Below are 23,521 nucleotides of genomic sequence, written 5' to 3'. Positions count from 1 at the left end.
ATTTATATAGACATATTTACTACATAGATATTAAAAAGCAATAAACATATACTTATTAAAAAAAATATTTATTCAATTTTTATTTATTTTCTTTTTTTTTATTTGTTTTAACTTTTATCATTTCTCTTTTTTCAAATAATATAATAAAAAAACTTTATTTTTTTTTAGAAACAAAGTTCTATTTCCATAAAAAATCATGGGTATTTCTGATAATGAAGTCCAAAAGCAACTTAGCCACATGATGGCTTTCATCGAACAAGAGGCTAACGAAAAAGCTGAGGAAATTGATGCTAAAGCTGAAGAAGAGTACACAATTGAAAAAGTTTGTATAAAAATAAATAAATAAAATAATATTTTAAATTAAATTTTTAGGGACGTTTAGTTCAACAACAAAGAACTAAAATTATGGAGTATTATGATAAGAAAAAGAAACAAGTTGTTCTCCAAAAGAAAATTCATTCTTCAAATATGTTGAATGAGGGACGTCTTCAATGCTTAAAAGCTCGTGAAGAACATTTAAATAATGTACTTGAAGAGGCTAGAAGTAACTTATCCCAAATTTCTGGATCAAATAAATATCCAGAAATTCTTAGTGGACTTATTAAACAAGCTCTTTTCCAAATGCTTGAAAAACAAGTTGAATTGAAATGCCGCAAGCAAGATGTTTCTCTTGTTAAAGAACTTCTTCCAAAAATTCTTGATGAATTAGAAAGTGTATGGGGAGATAGAACTCAAGTTGCTTTGTCTTCTGATTACCTTCCAGAGAATAGTGCTGGTGGAGTTGAAATGAGTTCAAAAGGAGGAAAGATCAAGGTTACTTCAACATTGGAATCTCGTCTTGATCTTATCGCTAAACAAGTAAGTTTTTATTATCATTTTCAAATATCAACAATTTAATTATTTTTTTTAATTTAGATTACTCCACAAATTCGTACTGCTCTCTTTGGTGCTAATCCAAATAGAAGTCACTTTGACTAAAAAGTTCCTTCAATCGTGTAGCAAAAATCATTTTCTTCACTTATTATTAATTTCATATGTAAACATACAGTAATACATACTTAGTTATCAAAAAATATTAACATTATAATTATGAAAATTGCTGTTATCTAAATTTCTTTATATATTTCTTATTACAATATTTTGGTTGACAATTTTATATATATGATAACAAAAAAAATTTAGAAACTGTTTTTTACCTTTCTATTCTATTGAATTATATTTTTTTTATTATTTTGATATTTGATATAAAAAGAATATCAATATTTATTAAAAAATATCATACATACCAAGTATGAATCTTTCAATTTTTATTGAAATAAAAAAAGAAAGTATAATTTTTTTTATATGATATATAAATATAACTGTTTATTTTTGTAAATTGACAATATACTATTGAAAGAAATTTTTAATTAACAGCATTCTTCTTTATTTTCATATATTATAATGTAATTATAATTTTATCCATAAATTTTATTTTTTCTATGTTAACAGTGAATTTTAATATATAATTTTTTAAAGAATAAATAAAATTTTACTCGCAAAATTTATATACCTCAAAGTATCATTACTTTCATTGGTTTTTTTTTTCATATAAAAAAATAAAGTGAAATTTAAGAAAATGATGAGTAATCGTACAAATAAATTCTAACAAAAGTAATTGTTTAAATTAATAATATAAAAAATATTATGTGATAAAATAAATAAATTATATAAAAGAAAAATTCATTACAATAAACAGTAAAATTTTATAAAAACCATAATAGTAATATATTAAAATATTTTAACAAAAATGATTAAAATTAAAGATAACAGACAATAATTAATTTTAACTACAACCTCCTATTTATTGTAATAACCTACCTTTACATTATATTTTAACTATTAGTCATCTACATTTTATTGGTATGGTATAATGTTTATTAAAATTTAACTTAATTTATAAATTTAGGTAATATGATTATAAAGTTTATTATATTATTGAATATTTTATTTTTATTGGTTAAATTTAATCATTCTATTAAATGTTATACTGGTACAAGATATCATATTGGACAGGATGAGGCACAAGATGTTGAAGAATGTAAAGCACCTCTTTTTACAATGGATTCTTATTGTTATAGATTTGAAGCTGATGCAACAGTTGAAAAAGTAGTCAAATTAGGTTGCGCTTCACTTATATGTTCTGTATGATTAATTTTTATTACAATATATATATATATATATTTTATTATATTTTAATTTTAGGCAATTCGTAATCATTGTGAACAAATAACTATGGGACCATTATCAGGAAAAATATGTTGTTGCAATCATAATAATTTTTGTAATACCAGTAGTCACAAAACAAAAAATGTATTCCTAATATTATTTTTTATTTTAATTATATACTTTTTGACCTTTTAAATAAAAAATTTTTTTTTTTTTGCATTTTAAAGTGGTTTTATTTATAGATCAAATTTATATATGTTAAAAATTACAAGGTCTTTTTGTTATAAAAAAGTCTTTTTATTATCCTTCGTGTTTTGCATAAAAGAAGTTACCAGCAATTGGTGTATCTAATTTATTTTTTTCCATAAATTGTTTTAAACTCCATTTTGCTCTTGTTGTTGGTTTTGGTACATTAACACGACGTCCTTGATGTTCAAATAGGACAAGAATATATCTATGAAGATCAGTTCTCGGTTGTGGTGCTGGTGATCCATAAGCCATTTGATGTTGACCACCATTAATTCCTTCATTTACATTAGATGCTGGTATATTACAGACAAGCCAATGAAGCCATTCAGCAACTGATGGATTTTTGCGAGAAAGATTGTCAGGATCTAGAAAAAAAATATAAATATAAAAAAAAATAAAAAAATTTTATTACCAATCATAACTAAAGTGAAGGTTGATTCAGGATCAGCATCAATATTAAATCTTGGAGCAAATCTAAGATTTCTTGTATTCATTGTTTGTCCGGGTTGTACCTGAATTCCATCAAAATTTAAATTTAATAATTGTTTTGGTGCTTCAGGTAAAATATTAGGTGTAATTTCAGCTTCAGCAAATTTAGCAGCTAAATCAGACATTTTGATTGTTTTACTACAAATAAAAATTTTAAAAATAAAAAGATTTTTTAAAATATAAATATTAAGAATACTTGTTAAAAGTTTGTGGAGTTGAAATATAATATTTTAAGTTATCTTTTGAATAAGATATAATTCTTAATCTATCTTTATTTATATTTAAATTTTCTAACGTGGGTGCCTTAACAACAAATACAACAAACAAAGATAAATCAAATATCATTGAAACATATAATGGCAGATGTTTCTAGTGTAATATACGTGTTTCTAAAATCCATTATAATGGCATAATCACTATGTAAAAATAATTTAGTATTAATATATATTATATAAAATTATTGTTTTAAGAGTCTTTAAAATGATTATTGTTAAAATAAAAGATAATTTTATTGAATTTAAGTATATACACAATGTAATTGAATTTTTATGTACTTTATAACAAGAGAAAAATAGATAAATCGAGAAAGTTAAAGTTTTATGATTAATCAGTATTTTTTTACACTTATAAATGTTTTGAATTTTCTTTTACTTCTTTTATAAGTATTGAATAAACGTTTATTATTTACTTCTTCATTTTATTTATAATTATTTTTGTTTCTGGATAAAGAATGTGGGAGTTAAAGATATGATAGTATGTATTTAAAAATAAGTTTAAGAATAAGTAAATTTGACTATTAATTTTTTTATCATTTTTTAAGTTAGATATAAGTTATTTTTTTTTTGTCGAATATTTATTAAACTTTTAAAATAAACAAAAATGTTTAAATTTGACTTAATTTTTTTTTAAATATTATATGACAAAATCAATAGTCGTTTTTAAAAAAAAAATATGAATTATTTTTTTTGGTAGAAAGAAATCACGCCATAGAAAAGCAATTTTGCTACCTATTTATTAAATATTATTTAACATTTAACATTTAAAAAAATAATAGTGTTTTAATAAAAAAAAAAGTACAAATATTATCAATTTTCCATTTTGTTGCAGTTGATTGATGTATCAATTTAAATTTCATAGAAAACTTCAATGTTATTTAATAATAAAAGCTAATAAAAGTAAAACTATTAATAAATGAATTATTTAAGTATAATTTTTAATAAAAAATTTTTCCATAAACAACTAATTAACAATAACATAAAAATTATAAAAATAAAAAAAATCAAGTTTAATAAATTAAATAATATTGTAATTTATTTCCAATAATATAACTCTCTCTCTTGCTCATTTTTGTTAAATATTTATAAGTTAATAAGATTTAAGGTGAACGTGACAAATTGACAAAAAATAATTATTTTTATTTGAGTCATACTCTTTTTACAAGGTAAATATTTTTAATAATGTTAAAAAAAGTTTATATAGTATTTACTAAAAAATAATATTATTTTACATCAATCGTTTTTTTTTCAAATAATAATTTATTATATTTAATTGTCTTTAAACATCGAAAGTAATTAAAATGTTTAAAATTTTAAAAACGTAAAAATTATTAAAAAGAAAAATAATATACTTATATAATGTTACTTTATTTTTTTTTATGACAAAAACAATAACACAACTTTTTTTTTTGTCTTTTATACATTCATGAAATTTTATTCTTCAGTCTCTTTAAAACATTAAATTATCAGGAAAACATATTTATATATATACATCATTCTATTAAAATATACCTTTAATACTTCTTACATAAATAATAATATTTAACCTTCAAATATGTATAGAAAAAATCATTTTTAAAAATATATTGTTTTTGTCTAAAGACATTTGAACAATCAACTTTATATAATTTTTCTTTCTTTCATTATACTATTTATTATTATTTTATTTAACAAAATAAAACAACATACTATTTTATATCAAGTATAAATATAAAAATACATAAAAATTTTTTCACTTTATCATTTTTTTTTTTTATTTTTCATCTTCTTAATAATATTTAGAAATGATAAAATTTTAAAAATATACAATATATACTTTAATTTTTGTTCTCTCTAAAATATTACCTCTTTTTTATAAATAATATAAAATTGAAGGTTATTTTGTTATTATTTTGTCATTCCCCTTTTCTATTTTATTTTTTTTATTACATTTTACTATAATATTTAAATATTGCATTTTAACATAACTAATATCAGTTACTATTTTAGTAAAATATGATTTCCAAATATATTTCTTTATTTATTGTACTTTTTTCGGTTACTTTTGTAACTGTTAATAGTGATCCAGCCTCATCTATTATGGATATGGCTAAAGGTTTTGGAATGTCAAAACTTACTGATTTCTTTGGAAAGAAAGATTTTTCAACAAAAGATCTTGAACCAAATAATCTTAAGGTATCTTTAATTAAAAATATTTTTTTTTTACTTTTATTTTTTAATTTTTAAGGATCTTACAAGTAAAGTTTTAATGACTGGTGAATTGATTAATGTATTCCAAAAAAGTAAAAATGATTTGATGAATGTTGCAAATGATCAACAAAAAGGTGCTTTAGCTAAACTTGGAGATGTTAAAAATATCTTTATGAATTTCAAAAAAACTATGGATGAAAATCCTGGAAGTTTTACATTACTTAAAGATAACTGGAAAGGTGTTGTTGAGCAAGTATTTAAAGCAAACAATCTTCAAGTTCTTATTCCATTACTTGGAAAAATTAATTCATCTTCAGGAACATATTTTGGAATGGTAACTTTACTCTTTCCCCTTGTTGCTGCTTTCATATTAAGGAATTATTAAAAAAAAATATATATTTTATCAATTTATGGAAAATTAAAATTTCGACAAATTATATAAAAAAGAATTTCTTTTTAATTTTTTTTATGATGTATCAATTGATTAACAAAAATAAAATGAATTCTGGGAAAATTTTTTTTTAACTTTTAAATATCATATAATATGGATGTATAACTATTCCATGTAATTCTATATAATATTAAAAAATAATTGTTTTGTAAAATTTTATACGACTTAATAAATTTACTTTTTTTTCATTAAATAATTATAAAAATAATATTTCTAATCAAATAAATAATTTGTTATTTAACTTTAAAATATGTTTTCAATTATATGTTATTTTAACTTTATATTTTATGTTATAAAAATATTATTATATCTTTAACTAATTACTAATTAGATGGTAAATAAAATTTTATATACTTAACATAATTTTAAAAACAACACTTTACAAAAAAAATTTTTCTTAAGTATATTTAATTATTTAAATATAGAAATAATCTTCTTTCGTATAAAGTTTAATAGTATAAAAAGATATTAGCTCTTAAATGTATACATTTAAAAAAAATATTTTATAATTATTACATGTGAAATATTTTGTTTAAAAAAATATATAATTTTTAAAAACAATAATGTATATTTAATATTTTATCAACTGTATCAAAATTTATATCTTTCACCGATTGAATATATAAATGTTTTTTTTATCATTGCTGAAATTAGTTCAATATTTTATAAAATTATGATTTTCATGTATGATTGTTTGATTTTATATCAACATTTGTATTAATAAAATGTTTTTATCCACTTTTTTGTTTACATAATATTTACTTCATATTTTTAGTCTAAAACAGTATCGACCGGTTTCACTTTTATAACTAACAGCTGACTTAATAGATAGTCAAAAAAATATATTATTGGCATTAAAAAAACAAACAAATGTTTTTATAATTATGCATAATAGCATAGCAATAGTATCAAAAGATTAATCATTTACTTACAATAATTGGTATAAAAAAACTTAATTTTCAACATATATTAGTTGTTAAACATTTAAATGTATTTCTAAAAATTTTTCGGATAAAATATAATTTATTATAAAATCAAAATTATTATAATATATAATTTTATTACAACATTAAATTTTTATAAAGTCAAGTAAAACTATTTCGTTAATATAAATGCATTTTATTATTACATTTAAATTTAAAGATATCATGTATATAATTTAAGAATTTTATTTGTATGTCAAAAATATAAATATTTTTAATTGCTGGCACACATCAATAAAATTGTTTTTTTTAAAAGAATATACTTAATTTTTGTTATATATAAAAATAGTAAGCTTTTATATAAAAATAATAAAAAAATTATTAAAACAATAAATGTCATTTTTAATGATATAATAAAAAGAAGTTTAAGCATAATATTTAGATAAAATAATTACTTAGCGTTAAATTATTTTTAAGACAAACTTTTACCCGACTTATAAATATTAAAGCACCAAGATTATTTTTTAAACTTTTCTGTTGTACATTTAGATTATAAATTTCAGTGCTAAATATTACTTAATAATGGAAGATGGATAAGAAAATTCTTTTATCATAAACTTAGAAAATATAAGTGTCAGTATATTCAAAAAAAAATTTTTAATTTGAACAAAAAAAAATTTAATATTTACATTGATAAATGGTAATAACTTTTTTTACTAAAATAAATTTCATTATATTATATATTAATCTATCTCTTAATTTTATATATATATATATGTTGATAAAAAAATTAAAAAAATATATATCTTTTCATGAACTCTACTTAAGTTAAAAAATTAAAAATTTCATAAAAAAAATGATTAAAAATCATTATACATATATGATCAAGTAAAATTGTTATAATAATATTATCTCATATGTAAAAAATTAGATCATTTTTTATGCATGACAAAATAATAAAAAAAAATTTTTTTATTGTTGCTTATATATTTATTTATATACTTTCACTAACTGATTGTTGCCTCTTTCAAATGTAAATATTGACTAATAAATGGAAATTAGATTTAAAAAAAGTTATTTAAAAAACTCTTGGAGCGCAACAGACGCATTGAACAAATTTTGATCCTTCTTCTGGAGGAGCAGCGCCACCATATGATGATCCTCCACTTGGGCCATGTCCATGGTTGTGTTTAGCAACAGGATCAAAGTAGAAGAGAGCTCCAACAATTCTATCAGAAGAAGTTGTCAATCCATGTGAAGCAATTTGGCAACATTGGTTACATGATCTCCATGAGGTAGCAGCGCTATAACGACAAGCTTGTCTCATGACATGTAAATGTCTATGTTTTCTTGGGAATGGAGCTCCATATCCTTGTGGTTGTGAAGATCCGTATCCTTGTGGTCCAGAAGAACCATATCCTCCTGATGGTACATCATCTCCAATGTGATTGTGTTTTTCAACAGCTAATGGGAATGTTGCTTGAACACTACAATAATAGGCTAAAAATATAAAAATTATTTTTATCCATATTTATAAATTAAATTAAACTTACTATCAAAGAAAGGTCTTGGAAAGAATGGGAATGGTGGAAACAATGGTGGTGCACCAAATGGTGGTCCAAAACCTGGTGGACCAAATCCTGGTGGACCAAAACCTGGTGGTGGTGGTGGAGCAGCACCATAACTGGAAGAGGAATCCTTTTTAATTTCTTCAGCCATAGAAAGCCCAAGAAGGACCATTAATACTAAACAGACAAGCTTGTTCATGCTTGGTGGATAATCTCAAGTGAGAGTGATAATTCTTGAAAAATAATTTCATTTATATATTCCAACAAACTTTACAATATTTTAATTTTTTATACCAAAAACTATTTAACAAAATTTCTAGATATTCTAATAATATCATATTTTAATTTTTTAAAATTACATTATTTTACTTTTATTAAACATTACACAATTCTCATAATAACTTTAAAATGATTTTGTTTAAACAATACTAGAAGAAAAATTTCAAAATACATTTTCAAGTGTTTTGAGAAAATGATATATACATTATTGAAACTTAATTTTTTTAAATACTTTTATACATATATAATTCAATATAATTTTGAAGAACATATTAACTTACAAATTATTCTAAGAATTAAAACAATTAAACATTTTAATAATAATATTAAAGAATGTTACATTTTTATAAAATGAAACATTTTAAATGATGCAATTAAATGTATTAAAATAAGAATCACTTGTTTCATTGTAAAGTGTCATAAAAAAAATATCTTAGTTTAATTCTTTTACAAAAAATGTTTTATTTTTAAGGTATATAAGATAACTGAAAATTCATAATTTTCATCAGTCGAGCTTAAGACAGCATGGCTTTGAATAAGTTAACAACTATTTTATTTGTTGCCTTATGTGCTTCACCATTGTTAGCAGAAGTAAGTTTAAATACTACAATTTTTTTTTATTGTAGTATTTTATTTTAATTTGTTACATTATATTTTATTTTTAAGGAATCTGCAAAGAAGAATGACAGTGCATCTAACTATGGTGCTGCTCCAGCTCAACCATATCAATCTCCACCATTCTTCCCTCCAGCGCCTTTCCCACCATTGTTTGGACCTCCACCACTTCCAACCCTTCTTGATGGTAAGTAATTTTATTTATTTTAATATAATATAATATATTTTTTAGATCATATTTGTGATGACCGTGCTGGAGTATTAATTACTAATTTCCAAAAGCATCTTGTTAACAACGCACCATCAGGTGGTTATGGTGGTGGTGGTGCATATGATCCAGGACATCATGGCCCAGGTCATCATGGTCCAGGTCATCATGGTCCCGGTCATCATGGTCCATTTAATCCATTCCACATGCATGGAAATTCAAAACGATTTTTGTGTGCCGATATTGCTGCTACTGATTTACACTCATGTAATGTTTGCTGTCGTATTGCTCCACGTATTGATAGATCTATTAGAGAACAAGATGTTTATGGAGTAATTGTTGATACTTTACAACTTAATGAACCAAGAGACCATCATGAAGGAAATGGTCCAGCTGGTTCATACAGAAAGAAGAGATATTCAGGACCTGCTGCTGATCCAGAAGTTCCACCTCCAGCTGCTCCAGCTCCACCAGATTTTGTACCACGTGTACCAGCAAAGAATCTTAAATGTATTTGTTGTATGCCAAGAAGACGTACACTCGCTCCAATTCCAGGACCTTTCCCACCACCACCATTCCCAATTTACCCACACTATCCACCATACCAACAAGGATATGGACCACAAGGTGGATATGGTCAATCACCACAAAATGGATATGGTCAAGCTCCAGAATCATCATATGCTCAACCATCATATTAAGAATGAAGAAAAAAAAAACATAATTAAGTGATAAATATTATTATGATTTTTTTAGTTAATTTTTTTTAAAGAGCTAACATAAATAAATAGTTTAATCAACTTTATTTGTTTAAATTAAAATTATTTTAAATCAAATAATTCAATTAAAAGTGGATCCATTTCATTAATAGTTAATAAACTATATATACTAACTAATCCTTTATTCAACTCTTCAAGTTCAATTAATTTATTCATTAAATGATCAAATTCTCTTTGACCTTCCTCCTCATTATAACATTGATATAATATATATTTTTTTAATATATGTTTATATACAAAATTAGCTGCAATAACACCATTAATATTTTGAACATTTAATCTTGCTGAATTGAATAATATAAGAACATTTAATAATAACATAACTTCTTCACTTTTACGCCATCTTTCATTAAATGTTTCAAGAAATTGTTTATGTTTAAGATAGTACGATTGTTCAGGTGAATTTTTTAAAACATCAATTTTTATCATAAGATCTGTTGCATCTTTAGATGCATAATGTTTCCAACCACCTCGACTAACATCATATACCATTGCACCACGAAGAATAAGAATTTCACTAGCACCACCTTTAACTAATGCCATTTGATCATTTTGATCTAATTGTTTAAATAAACTTAACATTTTTGACATTTGAATTGTTCTTCTAAAAGCTAAATTTGTAAATTCAACAATATCTTGTAAAGAAAAGTCATTTGAATTTGATGGTTGCGAAACATTAACAGGTTCTTTCATAATACTATTGCTTTTAATTAATTCTAACAACAATTCCATTTCCCAATTTTCAAAATATCCTGACATATTTTGAATTGAATTACTACATTCAATATTTGATGGTGGTGGTGTAATGTATAATGATGTTTTTTTAAAACAATCATCATTCTTTTTAGAATATTCATTTTCAATTATATTTGATACTTGTGTATCAATATTTAATGTACATGGAAAAAAATCTTGAGAAATACTTGGTATACTATTTAAAGAAAATTGTTTTAATTGTTTTGATTCTAAAGGTATTGTATTATTAACAATATTTTTTGTATTATTATTGTTGTTAAAATATGAAAAAGGTAAATTAGAGTTATTAATAATATTTCTCTTATCATAATCATTCATAGTAATGGTATCTTCTAACATAACATTATTATAATAACCAACTTGAGATTGTTGTATAGTATTTGGATCGGTTGGAGTAAAATTATTATTTAAATATCCTTCTGTTAAAATACACTTTTGTGAATCTTTATATTCTTCTTTATTCATTGATAAAATTGTGACTTCTTTGGGTAATTCTTTTTGAGAATTTTCTTCTTTTAATTTTATAATAGTTGAAAATTTAGTATTCATCGGATAGAAACCACATTTACAAATACATATACATTCATCTTTTTCTTTACTGTAAAGTTGATCTTCTAAATTTTTAATTTTATTTATTAAACTCTCATATTCATCTTTTGAAAGATTAATATTATCATTTTCATTAATTATATCATAATTATCCACTTTATCATTCCATTTTGTTCTTTTTTTAAAATCAATACAAGGTACTTTATAAAATTTTTGTCCTCTATTATTTATATTATTATTACCATTCAAATATCGTTTGGAATTTTTATTTTTTGTTATAAAATCTTTTTTCATTCCAACATTAATACATTTTTTTAATCTACATGCTTGACAATTTTTTCGACTATTGATATTAATTAAACAATTTCCTTGAAATGGGCAAGTAATTGTTGTTTTCCGTAAACCATTTCTTCTAAAAAATGCTTTGCAACTTTCACAACTTATTACACCAAAATTTGTTCCTATTGCAATATCACCACATACCTTAAAAAATAAATTAAATTAAACTATTTTTTTAAAAAATATATTAAAATATATATATATAAATAGTATCAAAATTACTTACAGCACAAGATTTTGTAGTAACATTATTTACACTATTAGATAATGTTGAATTTGATGTAGCCATTAAATATATATGTATATATATATACTTATTTTATTATTTTCACTATATTATTATTATTACTTATTTTAAATTAATAATTTAAAAAATAAATTAAACATTTAAATCGTATAAATATCCTTCAAATTTAAATATAATTATTTATTGAATTTATACTAAAAAAATATTGTAATCACTATATTATATCAATTATTAGACCATCTTTGTCAATAAATCTACATATCTATAGTCATATCATTTATTGCTTCATTATTAGTATAAGAAAAATTTTAGTTAACCATTATTTATGATAAGAAATTATGTATAAATTTTATCATCATAATTTTACTGTTTTTTTTTTCATTAATTTTATATTAACCTTTATCATTTTTAGATAAAAAAAAAGAAGGTAAAAAAGTTTTTTTTAATAGATCATTATTTTTCTTAATGTATACTAAAAATTATTAAAATCATTGGTTAAGAAAAAATATTTTACAACTTTAAAAACTATACAATTTGTTTAAAATAATAAGGAAGAGGAAGAAAATATTATACATCGAGTTGTTATATTTAATTTTTTGAAACCATTTTTAATTTATACTTAACAAATATTATTTTTGTTTTATTTAAAAGTAAAAAAGTTTAAATTAATTATTATACTTTTCAATGTCAATTAACTTGATTTAATGTAATTATAGTTGTCTTTTTAGTTTATTTATTAGGCATATTTTTATATATACCTCTAAAATAATATGGTCTAGACACTTATGTAGCTTAATTTTATTCATTATCAAAACATTATTTCTTTTTAATAAAAATCAATACAGCATTTATTCATATATTAAATCATTTTTAGAACATATAATAGTGATAATAAATTATTACAATATTTTGGAGTAACGAGTATGGCTTATAGTTATATTAATTTTCTTAATTTTTTTTCTTCAATAAAATACAAAATAATTTATTAAATAATTAATGTTTTTCTCTTTATATATTATTTCCAAATAATATTAATAATTATTATTTTGTATTTTAAAATTTTCGTTTTTCTTTTTTTTTTTATTTATTTTACTAAAAAAAAAATAATATTTAATATGGTAACTTAAAAAAATTTGAATATCAATTTTATTATAAAAAGGTTTTAGAAATAAAAAATTTATCAATTTAAGATAAATTTTTGCAAAAAATTATGACTAATGCTGGTAGAATAAAAAATGACGATTTAAAAAGTTCTCCATATGATAATATAAAAAATGTATTACTAAAATATGTTTTATCTTGTACAGCAGCAACTGCAGCAGAAACAGGTAAGAATTAACATTATATCAATGAATAATAATAAAAGAAAAATATTTTTTTTTATTATAGTAACATATCCATTAGATGTTACAAAAACAAGATTACAAATATCTCGAGATGTTAAACCAGCAATACAAAAACCAAAAGGTATGATTAAGATGTCAATGTACATTGTTAAGACTGAAGGAATGATATCATTATGGAGAGGAGTTACTCCAGCAATTTATAGACATTATATATATACGGGAATTAGAATGGGAACATATGAGAATATAAGAAATATATGGAATGATAAATATGGTGATATTAGACCATTTGGAACAATACAAGCTATGTTTTGTGGTTTAGTATCAGGAGCTGTCGCACAATTTGCTGCCAGTCCAATGGATTTAGTTAAAGTGCAAATGCAAGTTGAAGGATTAAGAAGATTACAAAATTTACCTATACGTTATAGTAGTACATTACAAGCATCAAAATCATTATATAAAAGTCAAGGATTTTTTGGTTTATGGATTGGATGGATACCTAACTGCCAAAGAGCTGCCTTATTAAATATGGCTGATTTAGCAACATATGATACTGTCAAACATTGGATTTTAAGGAATACTAATTTAACTGATAATTGGTTTACACATGGTATAGCAAGTGCTTGTTCTGGTTTAGCTGCTGCAATTATTTCTTTACCAAGTGATGTTGTTAAAACTCGTATAATGGATCAAATTCGCCATGTTCTTGATGGTAAAAAGTAAGAGATTTTATATATTTTTTTAGTATTATTAATGTATTTTTTTTAGAGATATACCTACTTATAAAGGATCAATAGACTGCCTTATGACAATTGTTAGAACAGAAGGTTTTTGGGCATTATATAGAGGATTTATTCCTACTTATATACGAATGGTAAATTATTATAATATTAATATTTTTTTCAAAAAATATGTTATTTTTTTTATAGGCACCATGGTCATTGACATTTTGGATATGCTATGAAGAGATTCGCAAGTTAACAGGAGCACCAAGTTTTTAAAACTATAAATTAAAAAATAGTTTAAATATAACCGTTGTTCTTATTAGATTGATATTTCATTTTTTTAAATGAATAGTATAGATAATTTTGTTTATATATTATATGTTTTTTTTTTAAAAAAAATTTTTTATTGCAAAATTTATACTGTCAATTTTTTTTTATTTCTACGTCATTCAAAAAATAGGTATGTTCAGTTATTTAATTTCCAATCTATTATAATAATTAAATATTTGTTAACTTATATGATTGGTAAAATTCTTTGTTATAATATATAAAAATGTAGTATTAAAAGTTTATAAGTCAAAGGGCGGTGTATCTTATCAAAGTTTAAGCTTCTCAAGAGCTTATTCTTACCTTCGGTTAATCAAAAAGTCGTAAATGTGTTATAAAAAAATTTTCAGATATTCTTGGGTAAGAACTATGTTGGTAATAAAATATTTTAATGTCTTCAAAAAGTTTTAGATATAAAACTTTTTTGGAAAATTCCAGTTGGCTTAATTTTTGATAATGATAAGATTTGTTCTCCTCCCTCTCTTCATTGTTATCTACTATATATTTGATAAATCTTCTAATATATATGATATTAAAAAAACTTATGCAAATTTTTAATTTATATATTTTTCAATCAAATGTATAAGCAATTAATATACTTTTATTCGTTATTGTAGTTATATTTTATATCATTATCATATGATCATTCTAAGACTGTAAAATTTTTTTTTATTTTTTTGTTATTTAAATAAATACTTTTTTTTATTTATTTTTTTAAAAATTATAATTATTAAGTAAATTATATATATATATTTACATCAAATTTTCAATAATTTGTTTTTGATTATCAATCAGTAAATGTCAAATTATTATGTAAGCAGCATTGTATCCATTAACGCTTTTTTTTTTATAAAATAACATTCTTTGATTTTAAATTATATATATATATATATATATATATATATATATGTTAACAATAATTTATATAATAGAGAACAATACTTTATATAATATGTATAATATTATAAAATAATATTGAATGTTGATTTTTTTTGTCGTCATATTTTATGTATTTTTATATAAAAAAATATTAATATTATTTTATTAAAGAGTAAAAGAAATGGTTAATCAAAATATTTATGAAGGTATTCTTCTTGGAATGGGAAATCCATTATTGGATATTCAAACAACTGTAACAAAAGAATTTTTAGATAAATATTCATTAAAAGAGAATGATGCTATATTGGCTGATGATAGTCATATACCATTATTTGAAGAGTTACTCTCAATGAAAGATACTGAATTTATTCCCGGTGGAGCAACACAAAATGCTCTTCGTGTTTCTCAATGGATTATTCAAAAACCAAATTGTTGTACATTTTTTGGAGCTGTTGGTGATGATAAATATGGAAAAACATTAAAAGAAATAACATCATTATCTGGTGTAAATGCTAAATATCAATTAAATTCATCCATCAAAACTGGTACTTGTGCTGTATTAATTAATGGTTCAAATAGATCACTTGCTGCTCATTTAGCTGCTGCTAATACATTTAATATGAATCATTTTGATGATCCTTCTAATGTTGAGTTAGTTAAAAAAGCTAAATATTACTACATTTCTGGATTTTTTTTAACTGTCTGTCCACAAGCTATTCAATATGTTGCAAAACATTCATCTGAAGAAAATAAAACATTTGCAATGAATCTTGCAGCACCATTTATTTGTCAATTCTTTAATAATAAATTAAATGAAGCTTTACCATATGTTGATATTATATTTGGAAATGAAAGTGAAGCTGAAGCTTATGCTGAATCAAATAATTTTAATACAAAAAATTTAAATGAAATTGCTCTTAAATTGGCATCATTACCAAAAGTTAATAAAAATAAAGAAAGACTTGTTATAATAACTCAAGGAGATAAACCAACAATTGTTGTAAAAAATAATATTGTTACAGAATATCCAATTAATAGTATACCAAAAGAAAAATTAGTTGATACAAATGGTGCTGGAGATGCATTTTGTGGAGGATTTTTTTCACAATTTATTCAAGAAAAGGATCTTGATGAATGTATCAAGTGCGCAAACTATGCAGCTATGACAATCATCCAGCATCAAGGTTGTACACTTCCCAAGACATGTGAATATCATTAGTTGTTTAACCTTTCTTTTTTTTTTTTTGCTAAATATTTTTCAATTTTAAGTAATGTTTACAATTATAAACCATTAAAAGGTTTCATTTTTCATTTAAATGTTTATTTTCTTCCTATAACAGATCTTTTTTTTTTATGTCAATAACAATATAAACATACAATGAAAACATTTTTACACTTAACATTTAACATTTTTTTTATTATACAAAGAAAATTTTTAATATTAGTTCAAAGAATAAGGTTATTATATATATTACTTTTTGATTATACATTTTTGTGTTTATACGAATATATTTATATATGTTTTCGTGCTAAGTAATGCATCATTGTAACAAAGTAAAATTGTTTATTTTATATTTTTGTTGATTTATTTGAATATATACATATATAATATATTTAATTAACAATTATTTATAATTTTAAATTATTCTTATTATTATATACTTAATTAAATTTTTTTATAAAATTATTTAAAATAATATTACCTGAAAATTTTCTTTTTAAAAAGTTTATGTTTCTAGGCAACATTTTTATAAAATTAATAAGTAATTTTTAATTTTTTTTTTAATTTAATAAAATAAAATAAAAATTTTTATAAAATGTATTTAACAAAATAATTTGTGGGAAATTTAATTATTTATTAAATTCAATAGTTTAAATTTAAAAATTATTTAACAGTATGAAAAAAAAAGATATATATAAATATTTGTTAATGAAGTCACACGATAATGGCTATAATTTTTATAAACATTCTTTGTTTCCCAATATATTAGTTTATATCACCACTGATTTTAAATTACTTGAAGTCAATGTCCATAGATTCTTTATTTTTCACATTTACAAAAAATATAAACTATCTTAAATTTATTATCAATTAAAATATATTTTAAAACGAATTTTTTAACTCTTAATATGAATAAAAATATATTAAAATAATATTACATATTATGTTATATTTTTATTAAAAGAAACTTTTTAAAAAATATTTTTTTTGTCTTTATATAAAATGCATTGTTTTATTCATCTTTAATATGTCTGAGAAAATTTTTTAAATATCACTACTTTAAAACATAACATTAAACAATTTGATCTATATTGTATCAAAAGCAACATTCATAAGTTTACAAAAGTTTTTTAAACACTTTTTAAATAAGAGATGTACTATGGAATACAAGTATTTAACATATATATATATATATATCATTTAACAACTAATCATTTTTCTTTTCTTTTTTTATATAAATTTTTAAACATTAATTACAAAAACTATTTCTTTTTCCAAATATCTAAATTTCTTTAATCAATACTTATAATATTATCATAACATTATTAATTTTCCAAAATATTTATTCATAATATCCATTTATATATTTATATTTTATAAACAATATTTCTTCATAGATTATTAAATCATTTTTACCAAAAAATAAATTATCACATTTAATATATTTCTTTTTTTTTGATTAATATTCTTTTATATTTAATCGTTAATAGATATTAAATTTCTCAATTGAATGTCATTATTTAATAAAAAAAAAATATTTTCATATAAAGTATAAGTTGTAAAAATATGTATAGTGATAATATAACTTTTATTAAACGATTTTTTAAATATCTGATTTACCATGGCAAACATTTATATTGAGTTGAATGATTTTTCACTTTATCAATGATTTTTTTTATTTATATTATTATAGATAATTTATATAGATAATATTTTATTAAAAAATATAAATATACAAAAGTAAAAAATAATATGAAAATTTTTAATAGTTTGTTTAATCTTCTTTTTTATACTTTTTTGATTTAATATATTTATTTATAATATGATTATTTTTGACATGATTGAACTTGCCTGTTACTCATATTATTTTTAAAAATATTATACTATATTTTTATTTCTTAATATAAAATATAAATGTGATTTATTTAAACATTATCTTTCGAAATAGATAATGATTGTCACATTACTAGAAAGTAGTTTATTATTATAATTAGATTAAAATATTAAGAATTAGTTAATGTATTATTTGAAAAAATATATAGCTTAACTTTTCTTACATTTGTTGTTAAAATTACATAAGTTTGACCTAAATTAATTAATTTACTTATTAATGGCAAAAATTAAAAAAGAAAAAAAAAATTTTTTTATTAGTATCACTATATATATATTAATAAATTTTTATTTGTAAATATTATAATTTAAAATTAAATATACGTTAATATATTTTTATTAAATTTTTAAATATTACTTTTAAAGAATTTTTAATTTTATATAAAAAAAAGTGGTGTGAGGAAATTTATTTATTAATATCATTTCAATAATAATGTTCTGTTTTAGTTGAAAAATTATATTATTAAGTACATTTTATAATATAATGTTATCCATAAATGTATAATATTAAATATAATTATATTTATAATTGATAATATCACTTTTTTTTTGTTTTATTATATAAGAAAAAAAATTTATTGAAATAAATTTTCGACATTTTTTTTTTTGAAAATTTATCTCTTTAAGATGTTTTTGTATATTATATAAAGAAATTTATAATCATTATTAATATATTAATTTTTTTATTTATAAAAATTAAAATATATTAACTAAATTTATAATACATATTTAATATTACTGTAATAGCGAATATTAAGTTTGTATCATTATATTATAAAAGAGTACTTTTTTTCTTGCTAATTTATGTAAATAGATAAAATTTTGTAGAAAAAGTGCAAATATAGAAAAAAGTTTATAAACTACTTTTATAACTCATTATTCTTTAATCATTCATTAAAAATATTAACACAATATAATTTAACATTTTCACTATAATTATGATTCAAGTTGACTTATTAAAAGCAAATTCATATTTACTTAATAAACAAAATTAAAAATATTTTTAATACTTGTAAGACAAAATTTATCTATATACTTTCATTATATTATATTCAAGCAAAATATATAATCATGTCTTTTAGATATTATTAAGTCAATTATATCTTTATATATATATATATATAAGATAATATTTATACAAAAAAGAAACTTTCATTAAATTTATAAATTTTTTTACAATAAATAATAATTTATATATCAGGTATAAGATATTGTCATTTTAATATAAAATATTATCTCAATAAAATAGTAAGATCTCTTGCCCTAAAAATATATCTTTTATAAATAAAATAGATATGTAAAAATAAAGATATTTTAGAATAAAAATATATATCATTGTCCTTCTGTTTTGTTAACTTGGTAAAAAAATTTTTTTTAATTTTGTGTAATTTAATTATTCTATCCTTTTGACAATAAAAAAAAATTATTGTTTAGAAGGCAATTTTTAATTATCTTATTGTTGTTGTTCTACAATTGTACATATTGTCTTTTTTCTTTTCTTCCAAAAAAAAAAAGAAATATTTTAGTATAATAAAAAAGTATTTTTTCTTTGTTTTTCTTTTTAAATGACGTGACTTGAAAAATAAAGTACTGTAGAAGTTTTTAAATACTATTAAATATTTTATTTGTTTTTTTTTTCTCTATTTTTTTAAAAATTGTGACAAATAAAATTTTTTTTTAGTATGATAGGGTATTTGAGTTAATGAATAGTTATCTTTATACATAATATTAAAGATTTTTTGATAAACATCAAAAAAAAAACGATATCACATCATCACATTTAACAATTATTTATTTGTATTTTTAACCCAATTACTATTTTTATATGATTATCTTATTAAATTAAAATTTTACTTTTTTCAATAGTTAAAAAAAGAATTCTTAATCTTTGCCATATAAAAATTTTTTTATCAATATACTTCTTTTGTTAACTTTTACATACTATTTATAATTAATTTATCTGATAAAACTTTAAGCATAATTACCGCAATTATATGTTTCTAATTTTTAAGAAAAAGCTTCAGAATATTAACTTTTCTTATTAAATATTTTGTTTTATCAAAAGTTATAATTATAATATACTTTAGTTTACTAAAACAAACAGAAGTATAAATAACTTTTATTTTTAGATATGTGAATTTATGAATTTCTATAAAAGAATATATATAAAATATAATTATCATTCCTAAATGTTAAAAAAAAACAAAATGTAAATGCTTTATTGTTATTTTAACTAAATACACACTATAATTAGTAGATAAAATTAGAAATATAATACAAGTAATTTCCTTACTTTTTTAAATTAAAAAATTCAGATATTTTTTATTTTCTTAAATTTTATTAAAATACCATATATACATCCATCATATATAATAAATATATATATCTATATATATATGCCACCAAAATCTGATAAATGTTAATCATCTTTATTTTTTGATATATTTTAATAAAATTGAAAATATTGTGTGAAATAAAGTTAACATTAATTTTTTTTAATTAATAAAACATTTCTTGTTTAATTTTTTATTTATTTTTTATATTTATTAAAGAAAAATGTTCTAGTTTTCTGGTGATATAAATAATATTAGAAAAATTTAATTATAGTTTGATATGGCTGTAACAATATGTATTATTGAATGACATATCCATGTCTTTTAAATATTGTTTTAAGAATAAAAAATTTTTTTAAATATTTAATATATATAAATGTATATTTATATGGATATATAAGTTTCTTACTTAAAACTTCATTAACACTTTACTAGCTTTAGTTTACTGTAAAATATATTTAATTTTTAAATTAAAAATAATAATATTATTATTATCTTTCTTACATATAGATATCATAGTCGATTTTATAAAATAAATTTATTTTTTTTGTTAATATTAAATGAAATAAAATTTAAAAAATAAAACATTTATTATATTTTACAAATGTAATAAAAAAAAATTTTATTTTTATCAAACTTTAAATTTGATAGTTATTAATACACCTTTTTATTTTGTTTTAATCTAACAATAAGGATAATAACAATTATATACTACTCTTTTAACTTGTTATTTAGTGTATATGTAAAAATTTTTTCAAGTGCATTTAAACTTTACCACATAATCCAAATAAAAAAATTTGATAAAACATTAATTTTTTTTATTCATAACATTTCAATTTTATAAACTTCTTCCTTTAAAACAAAAAAAGGTTTTTTTAAAAAATTTTTTATTTAACAAAAAAAAAGTGCCATAAAAATAAATTTTTGTTTGTTTAATATACCTTAATTATTATTGAGTCATCATGTATTTTATATAACATATTTAATGGTATAATTTAATGTTTATACATTTTTGCCAAAGAGAAAAAAAAAACAAAAATGTTTGAAGAAATTTGAAATAATTAAAAAAATATTTTGAATAGAATTACAGTTTTATTATTTTAAAAATTCAAAAAAATAATCTTTGTATTTTAAAAAAAAAAAAATAAAAAATTTTTCTTTTGTTAATAAAATAAGTAATATTATTTTATTAAATTTTAATTTATTTTATATATAATAACTTTTATAATAAAATTTAGTTGTGATATCGTTGAAATACTAAACAATCATTTTTTTAAAATCTACAACAATATATATTTTCATTTAATTTCACAACACCAGTAGATTATTTAATATAAAATTTATATTGTTATATGAAAAAAAATGAACACTAAGTGTATTGGGTATTGAAGTGTAGTTATAAAGTTCCATATATTCATCATTTATACACAATTTTAAGTTAAAGAAACACATTGACTACTAATTTTAGTATGTCATTTCTTTAAGTTTTACACCACACTCTAAGGATATCATTCTTTTTTTTAACCTGATAAAAAGCATCTTTTATGTCATATTAGAAAATATTTTTTATTTTTAACAAAATAAGGACCAGTACCAATAAAAAAGAACAAGTGTACTCTATATTATCCCCTCCTTTTTCTTTAACTAACACTCTTGTAGGTAACGTTGACAAGAAAACGTTAAAACATCTAACTGTCTTTTTTTAAAGTTTTATAAATTTTAATTTTTTCTTAAAATATTTTAAACATATTATATATTCATAAATAATATTTTTTATATTAATTTTATATATTATAATAAATTTTATAAAATTTTAGATTTGATATGGAATCAAATATATCATCTAACACTGATGATTCTAATGGGAATCATTATACATTTGATAAAGGTAACATTATATTTTTATCTCAAATTGATACTTTTTTTTTGTCTTTTTCTTATTATAGATGATGAATATAATAGTGCAAAAATTTATTTTTTGGTAAATTATTAATTTAATATAAAATTATGAGATATGTAATTTTTAGAATATTGTTAATTCAATCATTATTGCTGAAGGTGAATTACTGCCAAGAAGTCTAAGAACAAGAAACTTAGAAGCTGATTTTGATGAATTATGGAGTCAATATATTTTAATGAAAAAAAATAAAGTTTCAGTTCATGGAATTTCTAATGAGGTTGATCAAAATAAAGAAAATGGAAGAGGCTCTAATATACTTTCATTATCGTCATCTTTTCAGCAACCTTCCGGTGGCAATGGAACCGAATCTGTTTCAAGAAAACCATTTCTTTGCAACAACAACACCAAGTAAAAAGATTCGTCAGTTCGCAAGTGTTTCTCAAAAAAAAAAAATTATTATGTTAAGATTATTGATATAAATTTAAATGAAAAATAAAATTCCATAATTTTGTGTATTTAATTTTTTGAATGACCACAATCATTTGGATGTTAAACAAAATAAAAGATGACTAAAATACATCTATCTTTCAAAATCTAATAAATTTTATTTTTCTACTTTTTGTTTTATTAAAAATTTTATTTAACAATTTTCTTATAAATCTTGAAATATTCTCTTTTTAATATATCCATAAATATATTTTATGTACATATATGTATATATAAATGTATGAGAAATAATAAGACAATATACATGGTAATGACGTATAGTTATTT

General features: G+C 20.3%; 10 protein-coding genes across 10 annotated transcripts; 7 read left to right on the top strand and 3 right to left on the bottom strand.

The window, feature by feature from the left end:
- Positions 1-196: 196 nt before the first annotated feature.
- Positions 197-978, top strand: SRAE_X000241900 (V-type proton ATPase subunit E 2; the record flags this gene model as incomplete). The annotated part of the gene is made up of 3 exons (XM_024645632.1): positions 197-322; positions 373-858; positions 916-978. 3 exons carry the CDS (start codon positions 197-199, stop codon positions 976-978), a joined length of 675 nt encoding a protein of 224 aa, XP_024499895.1.
- A 975-nt stretch (positions 979-1,953) lies between these two features.
- On the top strand, positions 1,954-2,403 carry SRAE_X000241800 (Hypothetical protein; the record flags this gene model as incomplete). The annotated part of the gene is made up of 2 exons (XM_024645631.1): positions 1,954-2,184; positions 2,245-2,403. The coding sequence occupies 2 exons, from the start codon at positions 1,954-1,956 to the stop codon at positions 2,401-2,403; spliced, it is 390 nt and encodes a 129-aa protein (XP_024499894.1).
- A 105-nt stretch (positions 2,404-2,508) lies between these two features.
- On the bottom strand, positions 2,509-3,071 carry SRAE_X000241700 (Phosphatidylethanolamine-binding protein 1; the record flags this gene model as incomplete). The annotated part of the gene is made up of 2 exons (XM_024645629.1): positions 2,509-2,822; positions 2,870-3,071. The coding sequence occupies 2 exons, from the start codon at positions 3,069-3,071 to the stop codon at positions 2,509-2,511; spliced, it is 516 nt and encodes a 171-aa protein (XP_024499893.1).
- Positions 3,072-5,300: 2,229 nt separating this feature from the next.
- SRAE_X000241600 (Hypothetical protein) lies at positions 5,301-5,796 on the top strand (the record flags this gene model as incomplete). Its single annotated transcript, XM_024645628.1, has 2 exons — positions 5,301-5,396; positions 5,449-5,796. The coding sequence occupies 2 exons, from the start codon at positions 5,301-5,303 to the stop codon at positions 5,794-5,796; spliced, it is 444 nt and encodes a 147-aa protein (XP_024499892.1).
- Positions 5,797-7,863: 2,067 nt separating this feature from the next.
- SRAE_X000241500 (Hypothetical protein) lies at positions 7,864-8,552 on the bottom strand (the record flags this gene model as incomplete). The annotated part of the gene is made up of 2 exons (XM_024645627.1): positions 7,864-8,285; positions 8,339-8,552. The coding sequence occupies 2 exons, from the start codon at positions 8,550-8,552 to the stop codon at positions 7,864-7,866; spliced, it is 636 nt and encodes a 211-aa protein (XP_024499891.1).
- A 605-nt stretch (positions 8,553-9,157) lies between these two features.
- On the top strand, positions 9,158-10,156 carry SRAE_X000241400 (Hypothetical protein; the record flags this gene model as incomplete). Its single annotated transcript, XM_024645626.1, has 3 exons — positions 9,158-9,223; positions 9,299-9,434; positions 9,480-10,156. 3 exons carry the CDS (start codon positions 9,158-9,160, stop codon positions 10,154-10,156), a joined length of 879 nt encoding a protein of 292 aa, XP_024499890.1.
- A 120-nt stretch (positions 10,157-10,276) lies between these two features.
- Positions 10,277-12,167, bottom strand: SRAE_X000241300 (Nuclear hormone receptor HR96; the record flags this gene model as incomplete). The annotated part of the gene is made up of 2 exons (XM_024645625.1): positions 10,277-12,022; positions 12,105-12,167. 2 exons carry the CDS (start codon positions 12,165-12,167, stop codon positions 10,277-10,279), a joined length of 1,809 nt encoding a protein of 602 aa, XP_024499889.1.
- A 1,168-nt stretch (positions 12,168-13,335) lies between these two features.
- SRAE_X000241200 (Mitochondrial uncoupling protein 4) lies at positions 13,336-14,472 on the top strand (the record flags this gene model as incomplete). Its single annotated transcript, XM_024645624.1, has 5 exons — positions 13,336-13,453; positions 13,515-13,851; positions 13,900-14,190; positions 14,240-14,345; positions 14,401-14,472. 5 exons carry the CDS (start codon positions 13,336-13,338, stop codon positions 14,470-14,472), a joined length of 924 nt encoding a protein of 307 aa, XP_024499888.1.
- A 1,111-nt stretch (positions 14,473-15,583) lies between these two features.
- Positions 15,584-16,621, top strand: SRAE_X000241100 (Adenosine kinase; the record flags this gene model as incomplete). Its single annotated transcript, XM_024645623.1, has 1 exon — positions 15,584-16,621. One exon carries the CDS (start codon positions 15,584-15,586, stop codon positions 16,619-16,621), a length of 1,038 nt encoding a protein of 345 aa, XP_024499887.1.
- Positions 16,622-22,671: 6,050 nt separating this feature from the next.
- SRAE_X000241000 (Hypothetical protein) lies at positions 22,672-23,159 on the top strand (the record flags this gene model as incomplete). Its single annotated transcript, XM_024645622.1, has 3 exons — positions 22,672-22,735; positions 22,794-22,828; positions 22,875-23,159. The coding sequence occupies 3 exons, from the start codon at positions 22,672-22,674 to the stop codon at positions 23,157-23,159; spliced, it is 384 nt and encodes a 127-aa protein (XP_024499886.1).
- Positions 23,160-23,521: the final 362 nt, after the last annotated feature.

The sequence above is a fragment of the Strongyloides ratti genome, scaffold srae_chrx_scaffold0000006 (genome assembly GCF_001040885.1).
Source record: "Strongyloides ratti genome assembly S_ratti_ED321, scaffold srae_chrx_scaffold0000006".
NCBI lineage: Eukaryota > Metazoa > Nematoda > Chromadorea > Rhabditida > Strongyloididae > Strongyloides > Strongyloides ratti.
The sequence above is the reverse complement of the archived record's forward strand: the minus strand, read 5'-3'. Positions and strand labels throughout refer to the sequence as shown.